At 39.6% G+C, this 20657-nt stretch overlaps 1 protein-coding gene across 5 annotated transcripts; it reads left to right on the top strand.

Moving 5' to 3' along the window:
* The first annotated feature begins 791 nt into the window (after positions 1-791).
* On the top strand, positions 792-18915 carry LOC103026157 (scavenger receptor cysteine-rich type 1 protein M130). Of its 5 annotated transcripts, none has more exons than XM_049472581.1 (7): positions 792-900; positions 2627-2932; positions 3971-4073; positions 15553-15782; positions 16237-16530; positions 17443-17736; positions 18726-18915. In XM_049472581.1, exons 1-7 carry the CDS (start codon positions 858-860, stop codon positions 18794-18796), a joined length of 1341 nt encoding a protein of 446 aa, XP_049328538.1. In that variant the 5' UTR covers positions 792-857; the 3' UTR covers positions 18797-18915. The 5 variants fall into 5 exon arrangements, with proteins under 5 accessions (XP_049328538.1, XP_049328536.1, XP_049328535.1 ...); XM_049472579.1 differs by having other exon boundaries at positions 3971-4119; positions 15599-15782; XM_049472578.1 differs by lacking the exons at positions 2627-2932; positions 3971-4073 and adding an exon at positions 13780-14085 and having other exon boundaries at positions 15450-15782.
* Positions 18916-20657: the final 1742 nt, after the last annotated feature.

Genomic DNA, 20657 nt, shown 5'->3' with positions numbered 1-20657 from the left:
ATGGGTTCTTTTTACAAGGCAAAGCTAAAGAAATATAAATTGTAAAAAAAATATGGAAATTGTCACAAGTTGAAAAGGAAAATTCATTTCTGCACTGCAAAAAACTAAGCAAGTGAAATTTTCTAAATTTAAGGCAGTAAATCCTATTTTGCTTATTTTAGGGATAATTATCTTATTCATTCTTACTTAGAATTTGTACTTTAAGTAATTTGAACAAAAAAAAAAAGCACAATCAAGCAGCAATCAAGTTATTCTGATTCTTGTGTCCAAAAACAGTGACTTTTTTTGCTTGATTTAGGTGTTACTTCACTCATTTTGAGACGTTGCCATTGCTTTTTGTAAGAAATCTTACTAAGAAAATTTTGCCTACCCCATTGGAAGATTTTTTTGCTTAATATACATATATTTGTCTTAATGTGCATATATTTTGTCTAGGTTTTGCCAATTGATTTTTTGCAGTGTGGTCTATTTTAAATTAAAGGTATATTTGGCTTGGGACTGACTGTGATTATTGTGTTCTTATATTTAGAATAAATTAGATTAGTAGATTATATTAAAGCCATTACTGCCTACTTTTTCCATAATGATTTTCTTTAATTCAGACTATTTGTGCATGAATCATTTGGTGCAATGCCATGGAAGCCGGGGACTAATGGGGACTAATGTCCCCATGTTGCAAAAACAGAAAGAGAGACAGAGCACAAGGTCAGGACACTGTCCAAATACTAACACTGCAAACTGTCCAAACAGAAGCTTACGCACACTCACACACTCACACACACACACCAAAAACACACACACACATTTAGAAGTGCTGTTTAGACTGAAGACTGTACTGTTGGCGACGGTGGACAGCCATGCTTACTGCTGTGATACTAATGGTCCTCTGCTCCACTGCAGGTAGGTGTAGGTAGGTCTGATGCAAGAATGTTATGGATATGTGTTGCATAATATTAATAATCATATATACAGAACACTGACGCTGCGCTTTATAGACAAACACACAATCTAAAGCAGGGAAGCAAGCTCGCTCCAAAATGCTACCAGTGTGTATAGTATGGAAAAGGCTTATTTAATAACTAAAAGTTGTTTGATTACAGTTTGATTTGCTGGTTTTACTGGGCTCCAGATTATGGTTTATGCAAAACCGAATAGACATTTTCCCTAGGTTTGACCTCTCATTACTCCAAAATGCTACAGTAAAATCACTTGATACTTATGTGCTTAATAGTACAGCAAGGTCTATTTAAGAATTAAATGGTCTCATTTGATCAAAGTTTGATTTGCTGGTTTTATAGGGCTCGAGTCTGGTTTGAGCCAAACAAAATAGACATTTTTCCTATGTTTGACCTCCCATTACTCCAAAAAGCTACAGTAAAGTAACTTGATACTTAAAACATTAACAGTAAAGAAACATTTATTCAAGGATTTAATGGTTTCATTTGATAACAGTTTGATTTGCTTGTTTTATAGGAGTCCAAAATGTGGCTTGTGTAAAACTGAATGGAATTTTTTCTTAGGTTTGACTTCTCATTACTTTAAAATGCTACAGTAAAATAACCTGTTACTTATGTCATCAATAGTATAGAAAGCTTCCTTCAAGTATGTAATGAAATCATTTGATAAGATTTTGATTTGCTGGTTTTATTAGACTCATACATCTTTAATCATAAATCTTTAAGCCAAACCAAATATACATTTTACCAATGCTGCCCTTTTACAAGTTTGACCTTCCATTACTCCAAAATACTACAGTACTATAACTTGATACTTATACCATTAACAGTATAGAAAAATGTCTTCAAGGATGTTATGGGATTGGTTAATTACAAATTGATTTGCTGATTTTATAGGACCCCAGAATCTGGTTTAAGCAAAACTGAATAGACATTTTCCCCAGGTTTGACCTCCAATTACTCCAAAATGCTACAGTAAGATCATGTATAAGTTTTATGATTATAAGTATGGAACGGTTTCTTCAACAATTTGATTGAATTATGTAATTACAGTTTGACTTGCTGATTTTATATGCAAAACCGAATGGACATTTTCCCTAGGTTTGACCTCTCCTTACTCCAGAATGCTATAATAATATAACTTAAGACTTATAATGTTAACAGTATAGAATGATTTCTTCAAGGATTTAATAGAGTTGTTTGATTAAAATTTGATTTGCCGGTTTTATAGGCCAAACCAAATAGACATTTTACCCAAGTTTGACCTCCCATTACTCTTGTACTACTAATAGTATGGAAAGGCTTCTTCAAGAATATACTGGTGTCATTTGATTAAAGTGATTTGCTGGCTTTATAAGACGCCAAGTCTCTAGACTCCTGTGGTTTACGTAAAACCAAACAGAATGTTATGGAGGTTTGACCTCCCATTACTCCAAAATGCCACAATAATATCACTTGAAACATATACCTTGAATACATGGGAAGGAGATCTTCATGGATTTAGACTATAAACTGATGGTAAGTAAAGTATAGGGGAACACGGCAATTTTGAAGGGCCAGATGGTCAGGAGCCAATAGGAAAAATGGAATTTGTGTGTGAAGTACTAAATGTTAAAATATACTGAGAGAAATAACTTCATAAACTAATTAAAATACATTTTGTCTCTCAGACTCTGTGAGGCTTGTGGATGGAGTTGGATCCTGCTCTGGGAGATTGGAGGTGGAGACCCGTTATTCCTGGACCACAGTGTGCGAGACTGACTTTGATTGGCGGGATGCAGTCGTGCTCTGTAGGGAGCTGAACTGCGGGACTCCAGTAACTCTACAGGGGGCGCTCTTTGGAGACGGGAATCGCCAATTTGGGTATAGAGAATTCCAGTGTGAAGGAACAGAGAAGAGCATCCTGAACTGCAACACCTTAACCAGAGAGGGACATACCTGCGTACATGGCAGAGCTGTAGGACTCATCTGTTCAGGTAGGAATTAAAACCAACAACAAGGTCCTGTATCACATTTACAGTTCTCTGACGGCATAAAGACAAATTTTGCTGTAAAGAAAAAGGTAACTTGCTCTTATGACCTACAACACTGAGACCAAGCAGTCAACCATTGTATAAAAAGGTTTCCCTGGTGAGAAAATCTACACCTTGATGGTAAGTAAAGTTTGGGGGGGGGGGGGGGGGTGGGTGCTAAGATCTCCCAAGTGGTTGCTTTGGTTTTATCGGATAGTTGCTTTGGTGTTGTCAGGTGGGTTCTACGATATTGCTTAAATGGCCCTAGGTGGTTAGTAGGATGTCCCAATCCGGTTGCTTTGGTGTTGTCAAGTGGGTGTTATGATGTTGCTTATGTGTTCCAAGTTAGTTGCTATGATGTCCCAAGTGGTTGCTTTGGTGTTTTTTCAAGTAGGTGCGGTGATATTGCTTATGTGTTCTTAGGTGGTTGCTAAGATGCCCCAGGTAATTGCTTTGGTTTTGTCAAGTGGGTGCTATGATGTTTTTAATGTGCCCCATAGGTGGTTGGTAAGATATCCCAAGGTAATTGCTTTGGTTTTGTCAAGTGGGTGCCATGATGTTGCTAATGGTCTTCCTTGGTGGTTCCTAAGTTCTCCCAGGTAATTGCTTTGGTGTTGTCAAATGGGTGCAATGATGTTACTAATGTGTTTCTAGGGGGTTCCTAAGATGTCCCAAGTGATTGCTATGATATTGTTAAATGTGTTCCAAGATGCTGCAAAGATGTCCCAGGCATCTATAATAGAATACTATATACCCTTACTTTCCATCAGTGTGTAGTCTTGCCCATCAGGGCTGGATAGAGTTCAATGCCTGGTCACTGTGTTGCTACAGTGCTAGATGGTACAGTATTCCAGATGGTTGCTTTGGTGTGCTAGGTAGTTGCTGGGTGGTTGCTATGGTGTTCTTAGGGCCATTATAGAATATAAAAGTTACGTTACAGCAGTGTCAGCTGAAGCTTTACAAATTGCACTGTTTCTCTGTCTCTTCTGTGTATCTTAACAGGGGTCCTGGTGAAGCCCAGCATCTCTTTCTCCTCCCCCAAAACCATCTCCACTTACTTCCCCAAGCAGCACGTAATCCAGAGTGGCGCTGACTTCAACATCACCTGCTCCACTCAGCCACAGTTCCAAGGAGGCTTCTTCAAACTTAAGGTGCACAGGGATAAAGAACTCTACACCCAGCATGCTGACAATCACTTAGCCTCCTATCTCTGTCCAGAAGCTGAGGACATACATGAGGGGAACTACAGCTGCGTCTATGAGAATACTGTGATGAATGTGTTACTCACCTCGGAGAGTGAGACCCATACCGTCTTCATCCAAGGTAAAGTACTGTTCTAAAGGGAAGCATAAGCCCTTTAATGTACTGTAGATATTAGTTGGATTTTAGGGTCCCTCAGACAGATTTAAGACCTGTTGCCACAGATGATCAGCAGGACTTTGACTGGGCCATTAGAGCACATGAATATTCTTTGGTCTAAACTGTTTCACTGTAGCTCTGGCTGTATGTTTAGAGTCATTGTCTTGACGGAAAGTGCTTGAGCCTTCCCAGTCTTAGGTCTTTTGCAGCCTCCAACAGGTTTTTTTCTCCAGGAGTGTCCTGTATTTAGCTCCACCCATCTTCCCATCAACTCTGACCATCTCCACAGCATGGTGCTGCCATCACCATGTTTCACAATGGGAATGGTGCAAATGCCAGTTTTGTGAAATACACGACTTATAGTTGATAGATCGTAGATAGATAGTAGATCAATATCAAACTGTATCAGTGATAGACATTATTATCTTGCTTCTAGTATATTTGTATTTTCATAACGTAACTTTCTTTCTCTTTCGCAGGACCGGATGATGTAAGGCTGACGGGCGGAGGCGCTCGCTGTAACGGGACAGTGGAGATGCTTCACAGTGGACGGTGGAGGAAAGTGAGCGCTATGGGCAAGGAGCCTCTGAAACAGGCTGCTGTGGTCTGCAGACAGCTGAAGTGCGGCAAGCCTGTTTCAGCTACAACAGTAAGAGCAACTGACGAAACGTGGCAGTTTCTGAGCAACTGTTCTGGATCGGAGTCTGCACTGAGAGAATGCAATCATGTGGTCCGGCATTCGACGTACTTCGCTGACACAGTGGTCTGTTCAAGTAAGTTCTGTATTTGATGTGGTTACTATATTTCTCAGGTGGATGCTGAGGGGTTTTCTAGGTGGTTACAGTAGTTGTTCAGTTGTTACCATGATGCTGCTACTATACTTTCCAAGGTGGATGCTGTAGATACTCTTGCCGTCCAGTAACAGTGCTTCCAGAGTGTTACGGTTGGGGTAGGTGTGGACACTAATCCCTTCATTTCTGCTGGAGACTGAAAACAGTTGAATTTGACTTTCAGGTGCGTTTTATTGGCCACATGTGGCCTGATACAGTAATTATTGTGCAGACTGAGCATTTATAGTTAGACGAGTAACCAACATGAAAACCTGAGAGCTATTTGAGTGAAAAACAAGCATCTGTGAAGCTGAGAGAAGAAGGAAAACCAATTGGAACCACTGCCCAAATATTTTTCATTGCCAAAACAACTGTTTGGAATGTCCTGAAGAAGAAAGTCATCACTGGTGTACTAAATAATAGGTGATGAACAGGTAGACCAAGGAAAAGCACAGCAGTTGATGACAGGAACATTGTAAGTGTTTCATAAAAAAAAACTAAAAATTGTTGTTCTGTAAAAACAAAAGTTTGGGAGAAGGACCACGCCCGAACACCACGTTCTAACTCCACCTCGTATCAATCAAGCGCCCTATAAATACCTGCCCTAACTAATTACCTCTCGTGACGAAAGTTTGCACAGTCGAATCTACCGCACCCACCTGCTAGCATCTCGCTTGCTCTCCGACATGGACCTCAAACTCACTGCCTCTGACGACGACCTTCTCCCTCCTAGCCAGCCTGTATCAGGTTCAGTGAGGTCAGTAACGCGTTACTCCAATCTGACCCTTTTTTTCAGTAACGAGTAATCTAACGTGTTACTATTTCCAATAAAGTCAGCAGATTAAAGTTACTTATCCAAGTCACTGTGCGTTACTCTCTTTCTCTCTCTCAACCACACTCACACAGACACACACACACACACACACACACACACACTGCTCCCTTCCCCACCCCCTCTCCGCTCTCCCCCAATCACACGCGTCTCTCTTCTGTTAATAAGGTACAACCATTGGTTTACTCACCGCACTCCACTGTTTCACTCTTAACTTTACATTCCTCCCCTGTCTCGCTCTCTCTTGCGCTCACCGTGTCTTTAGTTTCCGCCAGTTCTCGGGCTCCCTATCTCTTTATAAAGCCGTTTTTTTCCCGGACGCGTCCCAATTCACTAGCCAGGGCAGTGGTCTGCACAGATCTGATTGGCAGAGGAGAGCGTTTGAAGATTTTACAACACACGTGATTGGTCTGCAAGTTTCCCGTGCCGCAGAGCGCGTATACAAAATATATAAAGACAAGAAAAGTTCTGACGCTTTAATTGAACACTGTCAAAATTAAATCCAGTAGTTTATCGGTTTGAGTCCGCATTGGAGAACGTCTGGGTCCGGACCCGGACCGCAGTCCGCATATATATGTGATCCCTGGCCTCGACCATATACACGGTTCTGTTTTATAAAACCACTCCTTGCTGCCCTGCAGAGAACAACAGGTTCAATGTTCAGTTTTACAGTGTTAAATATTTCAGGTCAGGAAAGACTTTCTTTATTTTATATTTTTTTTTATAAAAAACAAGTATTTATGTTAAGTGAAATCAAGAAAGACCATATTTTATTTTTTATAAAAAATATATTTATGTTAAGTTAATTCAGGACACATGGTCTTTTATTTTTATTTAAAAAATATTTTTTCAGGAAATAGTTCAACTTTAAATGTCTAGAGATACATTGTTGCTGTAAAAAATGCATTTTCCAATAAAGGGAGTATTGGCAAAACTGGTTATAATATTTATGTTAAGGCGGCGGGAGGTGGTGTCTGCAGCTGCTGAAAGTAACTAATAAAGTAACTTGTAAAGTAACTTAGTTACTTTTAAAATCAAGTTACTTTTAAAATCAAGTTACTTTTAAAATCAAGTAATCCATAAAGTAATTAAGTTACTTTTTAAAGGAGTAATCAGTAATCAGTAATCAGATTACTTTTTCAAAGTAACTATACCATCACTGCTCAGGTTAGACCTGAGTGTGGGAGAGACATGATCGCCTTTGCCACCAGGCGTGACAAATAAAAGTAGTTAAATAAATGTTTTTTTTTTTACAGATCTATTTTAACAGTGCTTATCCACTTATATACTACATATATTGTCTAAAATCCTATTTGTGTGTTTTTGTGTGTGTGTTTGTGTGAAAAGATGCCCCTCGTGTAGAAACAATGCTTGTAAGAAGAGAAGGAAGAGGAAGACCAAAAATAGTGATGGGTTAGTGTGAACAAGACAATCTGATCATGTTCAATTTAATTAACTGTGTTTCAATAATCAATCAGTCTATCATGATAACTATTTTTGTTTCAATTATATTATAGGGATATTATAACAACTTAATTTTTACACCTGCTATCCATTTTTAAGCTATGCTGATCATATAGGCCCTATCGTACAGCCCGCCAACAGTCTATTTTCATACCTTGCACCTGTTGCATCCTTTAAATAGAAACAGTGCTTCTGGATATATCTACGCGGATGAGCGTGGTAGTCTGGATATGAGGTACGTTTCCTGGCGTATTGCTATCTTGGTGGTGAAAAACACAGGTGCGCTGATTGACTGATTAAAACCCTGACAACAGTCACTGGACAGACATCCATACCCATCTTAGCAATGCAGGTGTGTCAGAAATGCTGCGCCATTAAAGTAGCAATCCGCCAAAGTCAGAGCACATCTGGTTGTTAAAGGGAATCTGAGACAAGTGACACACTGATTGCTTTATTTCACATTACGCCCAAAACATGGCCATGATTAAGTATGAGAATTAGTACACATGCCTTTTGGATGGTTCCAGTCTTGTGTGCTGTACTTTTTCCTTCGTTACGATAGCAACGTAATTACAATGACAGTAGTCCTGCATCTGTTTCCAGTCTGTGATTATTCTACAGAACTTCAAGGGGTCCTATGTTATCAGTAGAGCTGAAAAAATGATTAATGGACGTAGAAACAAAGAGGTGATTATAATGTTATGCTTGATCAGTGTATCGTATCATTTCTTTTCATGTTTGTGATAGACAGCTCTGAAAAAAAAATAAGAGACCACTTAAAAACGATGTGTTTCTTTGATTTTACCAAATTAAAAAACTTCTGTAATATAATCAAGAGGAAGATGGATGATCACAAACCATCAAACCACCAAACTGAACTGCTTGAGTTTTTGCACCAGGAGTAAAGCAGCATAAAGTTATCCAAAAGCAGTGTGTAAGACTGGTGGAGGAGAACATGATGCCAAGATGCATGATTAAAAAATGTGATTAAAAAACAGGGTTATTCCACCAAATACTGATTTCTGAACTCTTTAAACTTTATGAATATGAACTTGTTTTCTTTGCATTATTTGAGGTCTGAAAGCTCTGCATCTTTTTTATTTTTTTATTTTAGTAATTTCTCATTTTCTGCAAATGAATGCTCTAAACGACAATATTTTTATTTGGAATTTGGGAGAAATGTTGTCTGTAGTTTCTAGAATAAAACAACACTGTTCATTTTACTCAAACATAAACCTATAAACAGCAACATCAGAGAAACTGATTCAGAAACTGAAGTGGTCTCTTAATTTTTTCCAGAGCTTAATTTGATTGTATCCATAATTTGTATGGTTTGTATTTGTATTGGAGCCATTCCATGCCTTCCATGTGGTCACATTATAGATTAATCTGATCTTTTAATTTTAGACAAAATTCAATTAAATGTTGTTTTTTAAACAAATAAACTGTGGAAAAAAAACATTGTTGTCTTGTAAATACTTTAAATTGTGACATGAAGCACTGACCAGATGTTTGAAGATATAAAAGGCTGTGAAAGGTTTAATAAATAAACATAAAGGTGAAACATAGATCAGTAAACACTGTCGAACCCAATCAGGCAAACAAACAGAGGTAAACAGTGAACAAACTGAGATGGAGATAAACAAGCAAGAGAAACACTTCATATGCAATTGTGGTCGGCAATGTTGGCAATACTTTGCAAAGCAAGTACGAGACTATTTTAATCTTGAAGCGACGACTCGGCTCTTATCCACCCTCCACCCTAACAAAAGTGTCCTGTGGGCAGCTTCCTGTGACCAGAGATAAAGGACTTGAGGATGACCAACACTGTAAACTGTGCAGCAACTGATGCAGAGCTTCAGACTTTCTGACTTTACTTTATCTACAAAGTGGAGCAGCTAGATAATAATAATAATAATAATAATAATAATAATAATAATAATAATAATAATAATACGTCTATTAGAGTGAAGGACAGTGAGTGATTAAACACAGTGTATAAAACCTCCAGCAGCACTGCTGCATCTGATCTACTCGTACCTCCAGCACAACCAACTGCTAACACGAATACCTGCTCTGTGGTGGTTCTGATCTTTAAAAGAACAGGGTGAAAGGAGGATAATACAGTATGTAGAGAAACAGAAGGACTATGGTAATTAAGGGAAATAATCTTTTTCATTTTCATCTATCGTCTCTGTGGAGGAATCGAAGTCCACTCTTCTTGACCAAACTGTTTTAATTCAGCCATATTGGAGGGTTTCGACCACAAACGCCCTGTTTAAATTATCCAACAGCATCTAAATTAGACCTTAAATAGGCCACTCCAAAACCTTTTTTTCCCTTTTTATACCCTTTAGAGGTGGATCTACTGATGTGCTTTGGGTCATTGTCCTGCTGCAGAACCCAAGTACGCTTGAGCTTAAGAGGACGTTGTGAATCAGGGCCTTTGTGTTCTTTTTGTTAGGCAGTGGTCTCTTTCTTATTATTGAATCGTAAACGAGTTTCCAAATTGAAAACCTTTGGAATATAATCAAAAAGGATGGAAGACGGATGATCACAAGCCATCAAACCAAGCTGAACTGTTTGAATTTGTGCACCAGGAGTGCAGGCATAAAGTTATCCAAAAGCAGTGTGTAAGACTGGAGGAGAACACGAGAACATTTGAAAACATGTTCAAATGTTTGTGGACAGCTACTTTAATTTACATTGGCATGGTGTGTTTGCTTTTGCTAGCCTAGCTTGTTAGCTTGCTAGCCTGTTTGTGAGTGTGTTAGCTCCCTAGCCTGTTGTTTGTTTGTAAGTGTGTTAGCTCACTAGCTTGTTGTTTGTTTGTGAATGTGTTAGCTCGCTAGCCTGTTAATTGTATGTGAGTGGGTTAGTTCAGTAGCCTAGCTTCATAGCTTGCTAGCCTGTTGTTTGTTTGGGAGTGTGTTAGCTCAGTAGCCTAGCTTGTTAGCTTGCTAGCCTGTTTGTTTGTGAGTGTGTTAGCTCAGTAGCCTACCTTGATAGCCTGTTGTATGTTTGTGTGTGTGTTAGCTCGCTAGCCTGTTGTTTGTTTGTGAGTGTGTTAGCTCAGTAGCCTAGCTTGATAGCTTGCTAGCCTGTTGTTTGTTTGTGAATGTGTTAGCTCGCTAGCCTGTTGTTTGTTTGTGAGTGTGTTAGCTCAGTAGCCTAGCTTGATCGCTTGCTAGCCTGTTGTTTGTTTGGGAGTGTGTTAGCTCAGTAGCCTAGCTTGTTAGCTTTCTAGCCTGTTTGTTTGTGAGTGTATTAGTTCAGTAGCCTAGCTTGATAGCCTGTTGTATGTTTGTGTGTGTGTGTTAGCTCACTAGCCTCTTGTTTGTTTGTAAGTGTGTTAGGTCACTAGCTTGTTGTTTTTTTCTGAGTGTATTAGCTTGTTTGCCTAGTTTGGTAGCTCACTAGCCTCTAGTTTGTTTGTGAGTGTGTTAGTTCACTAGCCTGTTGTTTGCGAGTTTGTTTCAGTTTATCTTGTTAACTTGCTAGCCTGTTGTTTGTTTGTAGGTGTTATGATTTCTGCTGTTGATTTTAAAGTCTGGCTCCTGGTTTGTAATCATGGATTACCCTTTGGTCGCTGGGTCTGCCTGTTGTTTGACTCCTGCTGGGGATTTGCCGGGAATGTTTGCTGTTATTGACCTCAAATGCTGGAAAAGCTCCAAAATAAAGAGGACTCTGCAGCCGTCGCAGCAACGGTTTAAACAACCTTCAATTTAACTCAACACATATTAGAAGATGCTTCACTTTTTTACATTTAAACACAAGAAAAATGTGTGTGGAAAAGTATTGTATTTGTATTACTGATAATACCTTGCTTTCAACATTATTCTTAATATGATTAGCAGTCATGCAGTGGATGACGTACTTCTATGACATATTTCGACTCAATTCAAATCTACAGGGGTTGAACAATGAAACTGAAACACCTTCAACATTTTAGTGTGGGAGGTTTCATGGCTAAATTGGAGCAGCCTGGTGTTCAATCTTCATTAATTGCACATTAGTGCAACAGTAAGAGCGTGAAGAGTGTGAAGGTTCGATTAGCAGCAGGGTAAGAGCACAGTTTTTCTGCTCAAAATATTGCAATGCACAATATAACATTATGGGGGACATACCAGAGTTCAAAAGAGGACAAATTGTTGGTGCACGTCTTGCTGGAGCATCTGTGACCAAGACAGCAAGTCTTTGTGATGCATCAAGAGCCACGGTATCCAGGGTAATGTCAGCATGTCACCACCAGGAAGAACCAACCACATCCAACAGGATTAACTGTGGACGCTGTAAGAGGAAGCTGTTCCATCGCCTTTATCTTCAGCTTATCTTCAACAAAGCAATTGTCTTCTTGCAGGTATCTTTTGGGGGCGGTATCATGTTGGAAAACCGCTACCCATTCACACATTGAGACCTTCAAATGTATTATTTATATATTGTAGCACTATTTTTTGCTGCAACAAATGTTGGCACAGAGCAGGGTTAGAGAGATATGGGTTCTTTTTACAAGGCAAAGCTAAAGAAATATAAATTGTAAAAAAAAAAAAATATGGAAATTGTCACAAGTTGAAAAGGAAAATTCATTTCTGCACTGCAAAAAACTAAGCAAGTGAAATTTTCTAAATTTAAGGCAGTAAATCCTATTTTGCTTATTTTAGGGATAATTATCTTATTCCTTCTTACTTAGAATTTGTACTTTAAGTAATTTAAAAAAAAAACCACAATCAAGCAGCAATCAAGTTATTCTGATTCTTGTGTCCAAAAACAGTGACTTTTTTTGCTTGATTTAGGTGTTACTTCACTCATTTTGAGACGTTGCCATTGCTTTTTGTAAGAAATCTTACTAAGAAAAGTTTGCCTACCCCATTGGAAGATTTTTTTTGCTTAATATACATATATTTGTCTTAATGTGCATATATTTTGTCTAGGTTTTGCCAATTGATTTTTTGCAGTGTGGTCTATTTTAAATTAAAGGTATATTTGGCTTGGGACTGACTGTGATTATTGTGTTCTTATATTTAGAATAAATTAGATTAGTAGATTATATTAAAGCCATTACTGCCTACTTTTTCCATAATGATTTTCTTTAATTCAGACTATTTGGGCATGAATCATTTGGTGCAATGCCATGGAAGCCGGGGACTAATGGGGACTAATGTCCCCATGTTGCAAAAACAGAAAGAGAGACAGAGCACAAGGTCAGGACACTGTCCAAATACTAACACTGCAAACATTTAGAAGTGCTGTTTAGACTGAAGACTGTACTGTTGGCGACGGTCGACAGCCATGCTTACTGCTGTGATATTAATGGTCCTCTGCTCCACTGCAGGTAGGTGTAGGTAGGTCTGATGCAAGAATGTTATGGATATGTGTTGCATAATATTAATAATCATATATACAGAACACTGACGCTGCGCTTTATAGACAAACACACAATCTAAAGCAGGGAAGCAAGCTCGCTCCAAAATGCTACCAGTGTGCATAGTATGGAAAAGGCTTATTTAATAACTAAAAGTTGTTTGATTACAGTTTGATTTGCTGGTTTTACTGGGCTCCAGATTATGGTTTATGCAAAACCGAATAGACATTTTCCCTAGGTTTGACCTCTCATTACTCCAAAATGCTACAGTAAAATCACTTGATACTTATGTGCTTAATAGTACAGCAAGGTTTATTTAAGAATTAAATGGTCTCATTTGATCAAAGTTTGATTCGCTGGTTTTATAGGGCTCGAGTCTGGTTTAAGTCAAACTAAATAGACATTTTACCCAAGTTTGACCTCCCATTACTCCAAAAAGCTACAGTAAAGTAACTTGATACTTAAAACATTAACAGTAAAGAAAGATTTATTCAAGGATTTAATGGTTTCATTTGATAACAGTTTGATTTGCTGGTTTTATAAGACTTCAGAGTCTGGTTTAAGCAAAACCAAATAGACATTGTTTCTAGGTTTGACCTCTCCTTGTTTCAGAATGGTACAGTAATATAACTTAATTTTTATACTGTTAACAGTATAGAATGATTTTTAAATGATTTAATAGAGTTGTTTAAATACATAATATTTGATTTGCTGGTTTTATAGAATTTCAAATCTGGGTTTAAGGAAAACCAAAAATAAATGTTTCCTATGTTTGACCTTCCATTACTCCAAAATGCTACAGTAATATATTGTATAACTTGTAGTACTACATAGTATGGAAAGGCTTTTTCAAATATGTAATATATTTTTGTGATTACAGTTTGATTTGCTGGTTTTATTAGACTCCAAGATCCAGACTCCTGTGGATCTTCATAAACTAATTAAAATACATTTTGTCTCTCAGACTCTGTGAGGCTTGTGGGTGGAGTTGGATCCTGCTCTGGGAGATTGGAGGTGGAGACCCGTTATTCCTGGACCACAGTGTGTGAGACTGACTTTGATTGGCGGGATGCAGTCGTGCTCTGTGGGGAGCTGAACTGCGGGACTCCAGTAACTCTACAGGGGGCGCTCTTTGGAAAAGGGAAACGCCCATTTGGGTTGAGAGAATTCCAGTGTGAAGGCACAGAGAAGAGCATACTGACCTGCAATACCTTAACCAGAGAGGAAAACACCTGCATACATGGCAAAGCTGTAGGACTTATCTGTTCAGGTAGGAATTAAAACCATTGTCCAACATTGTCCTGTAGACATCGTCCTGGTGGTGTGGTAAAATGCTTACTATTAAAACAAACATTCTATAATCTATTTAATGTATTTGAAGCAACAATTAGCATTCACATTCACAGTTCTCAGACAGCATGAGGACAAATTTAGCTGTAAAGAAAAAGGTAACTTTTTCTTATGACCTACAACACTGAGACCAAGCAGTCAACCATCGTATAAAAAGGTTTCCCTAGTGGGCAAATCTACACCCTGATTGTGAGTAAAGGCTGGTGGGGAGGAAACACCCATTATGCAAATCATTGATGCCAGGAGCCAATAGGCTTTCATGTTCAGGTAGGAAGTACACCTACATATACCTAATGAATCAGAGGAAAAGTGATTGTGTGGGGACAATCTCCTAAGATTGGCCTTCAATAATTTTTAACATTGTTTTCTTTCTGTTACTATTGTCTTCAGGTGGTTGCTAAGATGTCCTAAGTGGTTGCTTTGGTGTTGTCAAGTGGGTGCTATGATGTTGCTGTGTTCCAAGTTGGTTGCTATGACGTGCCAAGTGGTTGCTTTGGTGTTGCCAAGTAGTGGCGATGATATTTCTTATGTATTCCTATGTGGTTGCTAAGATGTCCAAGGTAATTGCTTTGGTGTTTTCCAGTTTGGTGCCATGATGTTGCTAATAGTCTTCCTAGGTGGTTCCTAAATTGTCCCAGGTAATTGCTTTGGTGTTGTCAAGTAGGTGCAATGATATTGCTTATGTATTCTTATGTGGTTGCTAAGATGTCCCAAGTGGTTGCTTTGGTGTTTTCCAGTGGGTGCCATGATGTTGCTAATAAGTGCTATGCTGTTGCGACTGTGTTCCTAGGGGGTTGCTAAGATGTTCCAGGTAGTTGCTTTGGTGTTTTCCAGTGGGTGCCATGGTTTTGCTAATTGTCTTCCTAGGTGGTTCTTAAGTTCTCCCAGGTAATTGCTTTGGTGTTGCCAAATAGGTGTGATGATATTGCTCATTTTGTCAAGTGAGTGCTATGATGTTCCTAATGGTATTCCGAAGTGGTTGCTTTGGTTACTAATGTGTTCATAGGGGGTTCCCTAAGATGTCCCAAGTGGTTGCTATGATATTTTTAAATGTGCCCATCTTGCCCATCTGGGCTGGATAGGGTTAAATACCTGGTCACTGTGTTGCTACAGCACTAGTTGGTATAGTATTCCAGATGGTTTCTTTGGTGTGCTAGGTAGTTGCTGGGTGGTTGCTATGGTGTTCTTAGGGCCATTATAGAATCTAAAATGTACGTTACAGCAGTGTCAGCTGAAGCTTTACAAATTGTAATGTTTCTCTGTCTCTTCTGTGTATCTTAACAGGGGTCCTGGTGAAGCCCAGCATCTCTTTCTCCTCTCCCAAAACCATCTCCACTTACTTCCCCAAGCAGCACGTAATCGAGAGTGACTCTGACTTCACCATCACCTGCTCCACTCTGCCACAGTTCCAAGGAGGCTCCTTCAAACTTAAGGTGCCCTGGAATAATGAACCCTACACCCAGCATGCTGACAATCACTTAGCCTCCTATCTCTGTCCAGAAGCTGAGAACATGTATCATGAGGGGAACTACAGCTGCATCTATGAGAATCATGTAAACATTGGGAGGAACGTGTTACTCACCTCGGAGAGTGAGACCCATACCGTCTTCATCCAAGGTAAAGTACTGCTCTTACAGCGGAATCTAAACCATTCCACTGTAGCTCTGGCTGTATTTTTAGGGTCATTGTCTTGTTGGAAGGTGAATCTCCTTCCCAATCTCAGGGTCTTTTACAGCATCCAACAGTTTTTCTTCCAGAAATGTCCTGTAATTTTTCCCCATCCATCTTCCCATCAACTCTGACCAGCTTCCCTGTCCCTGCTGATGTAAAGCATCCCCACAGCATGATGCTACCACCACCATGTTTCACAGTGGGGATGTGTGTTCAGGGTGATGAGCAGTGCTAATTTTCTGCCACCCAAAACACTTTGCATTTAGGCCAAAGAGTTTAACTTTGTTAAGTTCCTCCGAGCGCACTGTGATGCTACTCTGCAATGCCACATTAGCAGCAGTTGGAAAAGATGCGGTAGCTGACTTCACATAAAAAGTGTTTTTTTTTTCTTTCTCTGCAGGGCCGTACGATGTGAGGCTGGTTGGTGGAAGCACTCACTGTAACGGGACAGTGGAGATGCCTAAACGTGGGCGATGGAGGAAAGTGAGCGCTATGGACATGGATCCTCTGAAACAGGCTGCTGTGGTCTGCAGACAGCTGAATTGCGGCTATCCTGTTTCAGCTACAACAGCAAGAGCAACTGACGAAACGTGGCAGTTTCTGAGCAACTGTTCTGGATCAGAATCTGCACTGGGAGAATGCAAACATGTGATCCAGCGTCCAACGTACTTCACTGACACAGTGGTCTGTTCAGGTAAGTTCTGTATTTGATGTGGTAACTATTGTTTCTCAGGTGGATGCTAAGGTATACCGTGCAGGCGTACCGAGGGGTTTTCTAGGTGGTTACAGTAGTTGTTCAGTTGTTACCATGATGCTGCTACTATACTTTCCAAGGTGGATGCTGTTACGGTTGGGGTAGGTGTGGACACTAATCCCTTTATTTCTGCTGGAGACTGAAAACAGTTGAATTTGACTTTCAGGTGTGTTTTTTTTGCCCAGGTGTGTCCTAATACATTAACTACACAAGAGTAAAGGGAAAAGGCAAGAGAGTACTCAGAGAGGAAAGCAAGGTTGGTAACTAAAGATCAACAGCAGTAAACTAAGAGCGAAAAAGGGTCGGTAACAATAAGGCAAGAAAGCTAGGAAAACGTGTTGTCACAGAGCTAGTAAACTAGATAATACTCGGCAGAGAATCAAGGGAACATATGGCTATTTATACAAACACAAACAGGTGCGGGAAATGAGCAATCAGATGGATGCAGAGTCGCGTGTTCAGCCGAGTCATTGTAGTTCATGGGCTGAGAATGCTGGGAAATGGAGTCTAAGAGAACAATTGTCCTGAATAGGCAGACTGACAGAGTCAGGACTGACAGTACACCAGTGACGACTTTCTTCTTCAGAACATTCCAAATGGTTGTACTGATTGATTTTCCATCTTCTCCAAGCTTCCCAATTAGCTTTTCACAAATAGATAGCTCTTTGGTTTTTATCTGGTAAAGTGTTTTAGGTGGTTGCCGTGCTTCTGTGGTGTTTCAGGTGGCTGTTACTGTGTTGCTTGTGTTCCTTGGTGGTGCTTTGGTATTACAGGTATTTTGGTTGGTTGTTAGGGTGTTGCCAAGTGCTTGTTGTGATACCCCAAGTGTTTTTCTTTTTCTTTTCTCTTCAGGACCACACAATGTGAGGCTGGTGAACGGGAACAGTCGCTGTAACGGGACAGTGGAGATGTTTCACACTGGACAGTGGAGGAAAGTGAGCGCTATGGGCAAGGACCCGCGGAAACAGGCTTATGTGGTCTGCCGACAGCTGGATTGCGGCTATCCTGTTTCAGCTACAACAGTTAAAGCAGTTGACGAAAAATGGCAGATTCTGAGCAACTGTTCTGGATCTGAGTATGAGCTAATAAAATGCGAACATGTGATTGCGCATCGCACCGGCTTCATTGATAAAGTGGTTTGTTTAGGTAAGTTCTGTATTTGATGTGATTTCTATAGTATTTCAGGTGGTATCTCAGCTTTTACTATAGCCTCTTTCAGTTGGCGTTTGTTTTCGGGGTGGGGGGGGTCAAACGCATTCTCTATACATCTTAGGTTTGAAAACTGACCAGAGCCCGTCCAAAACCGTTCAGTTCTTGCCACGATAAACTCATTTTTAGTTTTCGCAATATGTTTTGGGTCATTATCTTGTTGCATGACGAGGGATCTCCCAATAGGTCTGGTTCCATCTGTGTTTAAATATGAGTTCATGAATTCTGAATTTGTTAAACAGGCAATAGATTTTGAGTATGAGATTTTGACAGAACTGCAAAAAAAAAGTACTTTATTGATTACAGTATGTGACAAAAGAGTAGTCAAAATGAGCAGGGTTAACACCGGTAATCAACAGCAAGAGGGAGTAAACATACCAAAGATGACAAACAGTCCAAGGCTCATATACAGGCAAAGCGATATTGGAAGGCAAGCAAAAAACAGGGTATAAAACAAGGTCGGAGCGAGAGAACTAATAAAAGCAATGCATAAACGCTTTGTAGAATGGAAAACCAACAATATTCTGCAACTACTTGGCAAGAGTGAACTAAGGGTGTATATTTAGGAGGTGAATCAGGTGTGTTCAATATTCAGGTGCTGAGCTTCCTGGTAGTGCCGTGTGCAGTGTCGTGTGATCAAGTGAGGGAATGCTCTCAGTCTGTGGTGCATTCTGGGTATAGTAGTCCAGAGGCTGGAGAGCACAGGTAAAGCTGAGTGCAGGAGAGACCGGAGTGCCTTCGGCACCAGACGTGGCATGGTTAAATAAACGTTTTTTATGTTTGTTCGTTTTTTTTGTTTTTTTTTTACAGATGTATTTTAGCTGTGCACATCTACTTTACTACATAAAATGTCTAAAATCCTGTGTGTGTGTGTGTGTGTGTGTGTGTGTGTATGTGTGTGTGTGTGTGTGTGTGTGATTTTGTAGAAGATTTTTTTTTCTCCAGTATGGCAGAGTCACCGCCAAGAAGATTCAGACCACCAATAGTGGTCGGTTAGTGGGAACAAGACAATCTGATCATGTTTAATTTAACTAAACATGATAGCTATTTTTGTTCAACTATATTTTATATTTTCCCTATTGCCACTGATATAAAAATACTAATACAGCAATCAAACATTGCGTCATTTTTCTCTTGTTTGTGACACACACACACACAAAAAAAATTTGTTGTCTTGTAAAAACTTTAAATTGTGACATATGAAGCACTGACCAGATATTTGCAGATATAAAAGGCTGTGAAAGGTTTAATTAAGAAGCATAAAGGTGAAACATAGATCAGTAAACACTGTCGAACCCAATCAGGCAAACAAACAGAGGTAAACAGTGAACAAACTGAGATGGAGATAAACAAGCAAGAGAAACACTTTGTATGCAATTGTGGTCGGCAATGTTGGCAATACTTTGCAAAGCAAGTACGAGACAAACTGAATAAGAATATTTCAATCTTGAAACGACGACTCGGCTGGAGGAACTCTTATCCACCCTCCACCCTAACAACAGTAGGGTGAATAAAGTGTCCTGTGACCAGCTTCCTGTGGGCAGCTTCCTGTGACCAGCGATGAAGGACTTGAGGATGACCAACACTGTAAACTGTGCAGAAACTGATGCAGAGCTTCTGACTTATAATAATAATAATAATAATAATAATTATAATAATACGTCTAATAGACTGAAGGCCAGTGAGCAATTAAACACAGTGTATAAAACCTCCAGCAGCACTGCTGCATCTGATCTACTCGTACCTCCAGCACAACCAACGGCTAACACGAATACCTGTTCTGTGGTGGCTCTGATCTTTCAAAGAACAGGGTGAAAGGAGGATAATACAGTATGTAATTAATGGAAATAATCTTTTTCAATTTCCATCTATCGTCTCTGTGGAGGAATAGTCCACAGTCCACTCTTCTATACCGAATTGTTTAAATTCAGCCATATTGGAGGGTTTCGAGCACAAACGCCCTGTTTAAATTATCCAACAGCATCTAAATTAGATTTTTTGAGCCGTTTAGAGGTGGATCTACTGATGTGCTTTGGGTCATTGTCCTGCTGCAGAACCCAAGCACGCTTGAGCTTAAGAGGACATTGTGAGACAGGGCCTTTGTGTTCTTTTTGTTTAGCAGTGGTCTCTTTCTTATTATTGAATCATTAACACTCTAACTAACTGATGCAAGTGAGACCTGCAGTTCTGTTAGTGTTGTTCTTGGTTCTTTTGTGACCTCCTGGATGAGTTGGCCATGCCCTTTTGGAAGATCCTGGAAAACCCTGACTTGGAACTTGGAAAAGAGATTATTGACAAGTTGGTCTTTGCTTTTTTAGTGCATGTATATTCTATAAAAAGAACTGCTCTCTCTGACTGTAACACATGTTCGAGTTTGAGAATAAGCTCCTTCTTCACTAAATTCACACTGGATTGGTTACTGTGACATCTGCCAGCCTCATCAGCAGGGTACGCAACAACTGTGTGCTTTTGGTAGCCGAGCTGCTCAAACTGATTATCCACAGACTGTGAATTTCCCTAGACAGTTCGAGCTCTGGCATGTTATTCTGGAATCCTGGCTAATTAAGGATAATTAGGGACAGAGTAAAAATGAGAGCAGTAATGCACTCGCGGTATGGATTACCCTTTGATCGCTATGCCTGCCTGCTTTTTTTTTTTTTTTTTCGTTTTTTTTACCTCCTGCCAACCATGAGTGTTTATATTTACTGACCCTGGACTTTGGAAGAGCTCCAAAGATAGTTCTATCTCCCTCCCAGAGCCCAGAGTAATAAGAAATAATACACTGTGGATTTATTCAGGAACATCAGTACATCTGAACCTCTATGGAGTGAATTTTGTGCCAAAAGTTTTACGTAAAA

This window comes from Astyanax mexicanus, chromosome 25 (assembly GCF_023375975.1).
Source record: "Astyanax mexicanus isolate ESR-SI-001 chromosome 25, AstMex3_surface, whole genome shotgun sequence".
NCBI lineage: Eukaryota > Metazoa > Chordata > Actinopteri > Characiformes > Acestrorhamphidae > Astyanax > Astyanax mexicanus.
This window is presented reverse-complemented; position numbering and strand designations above follow the sequence as displayed.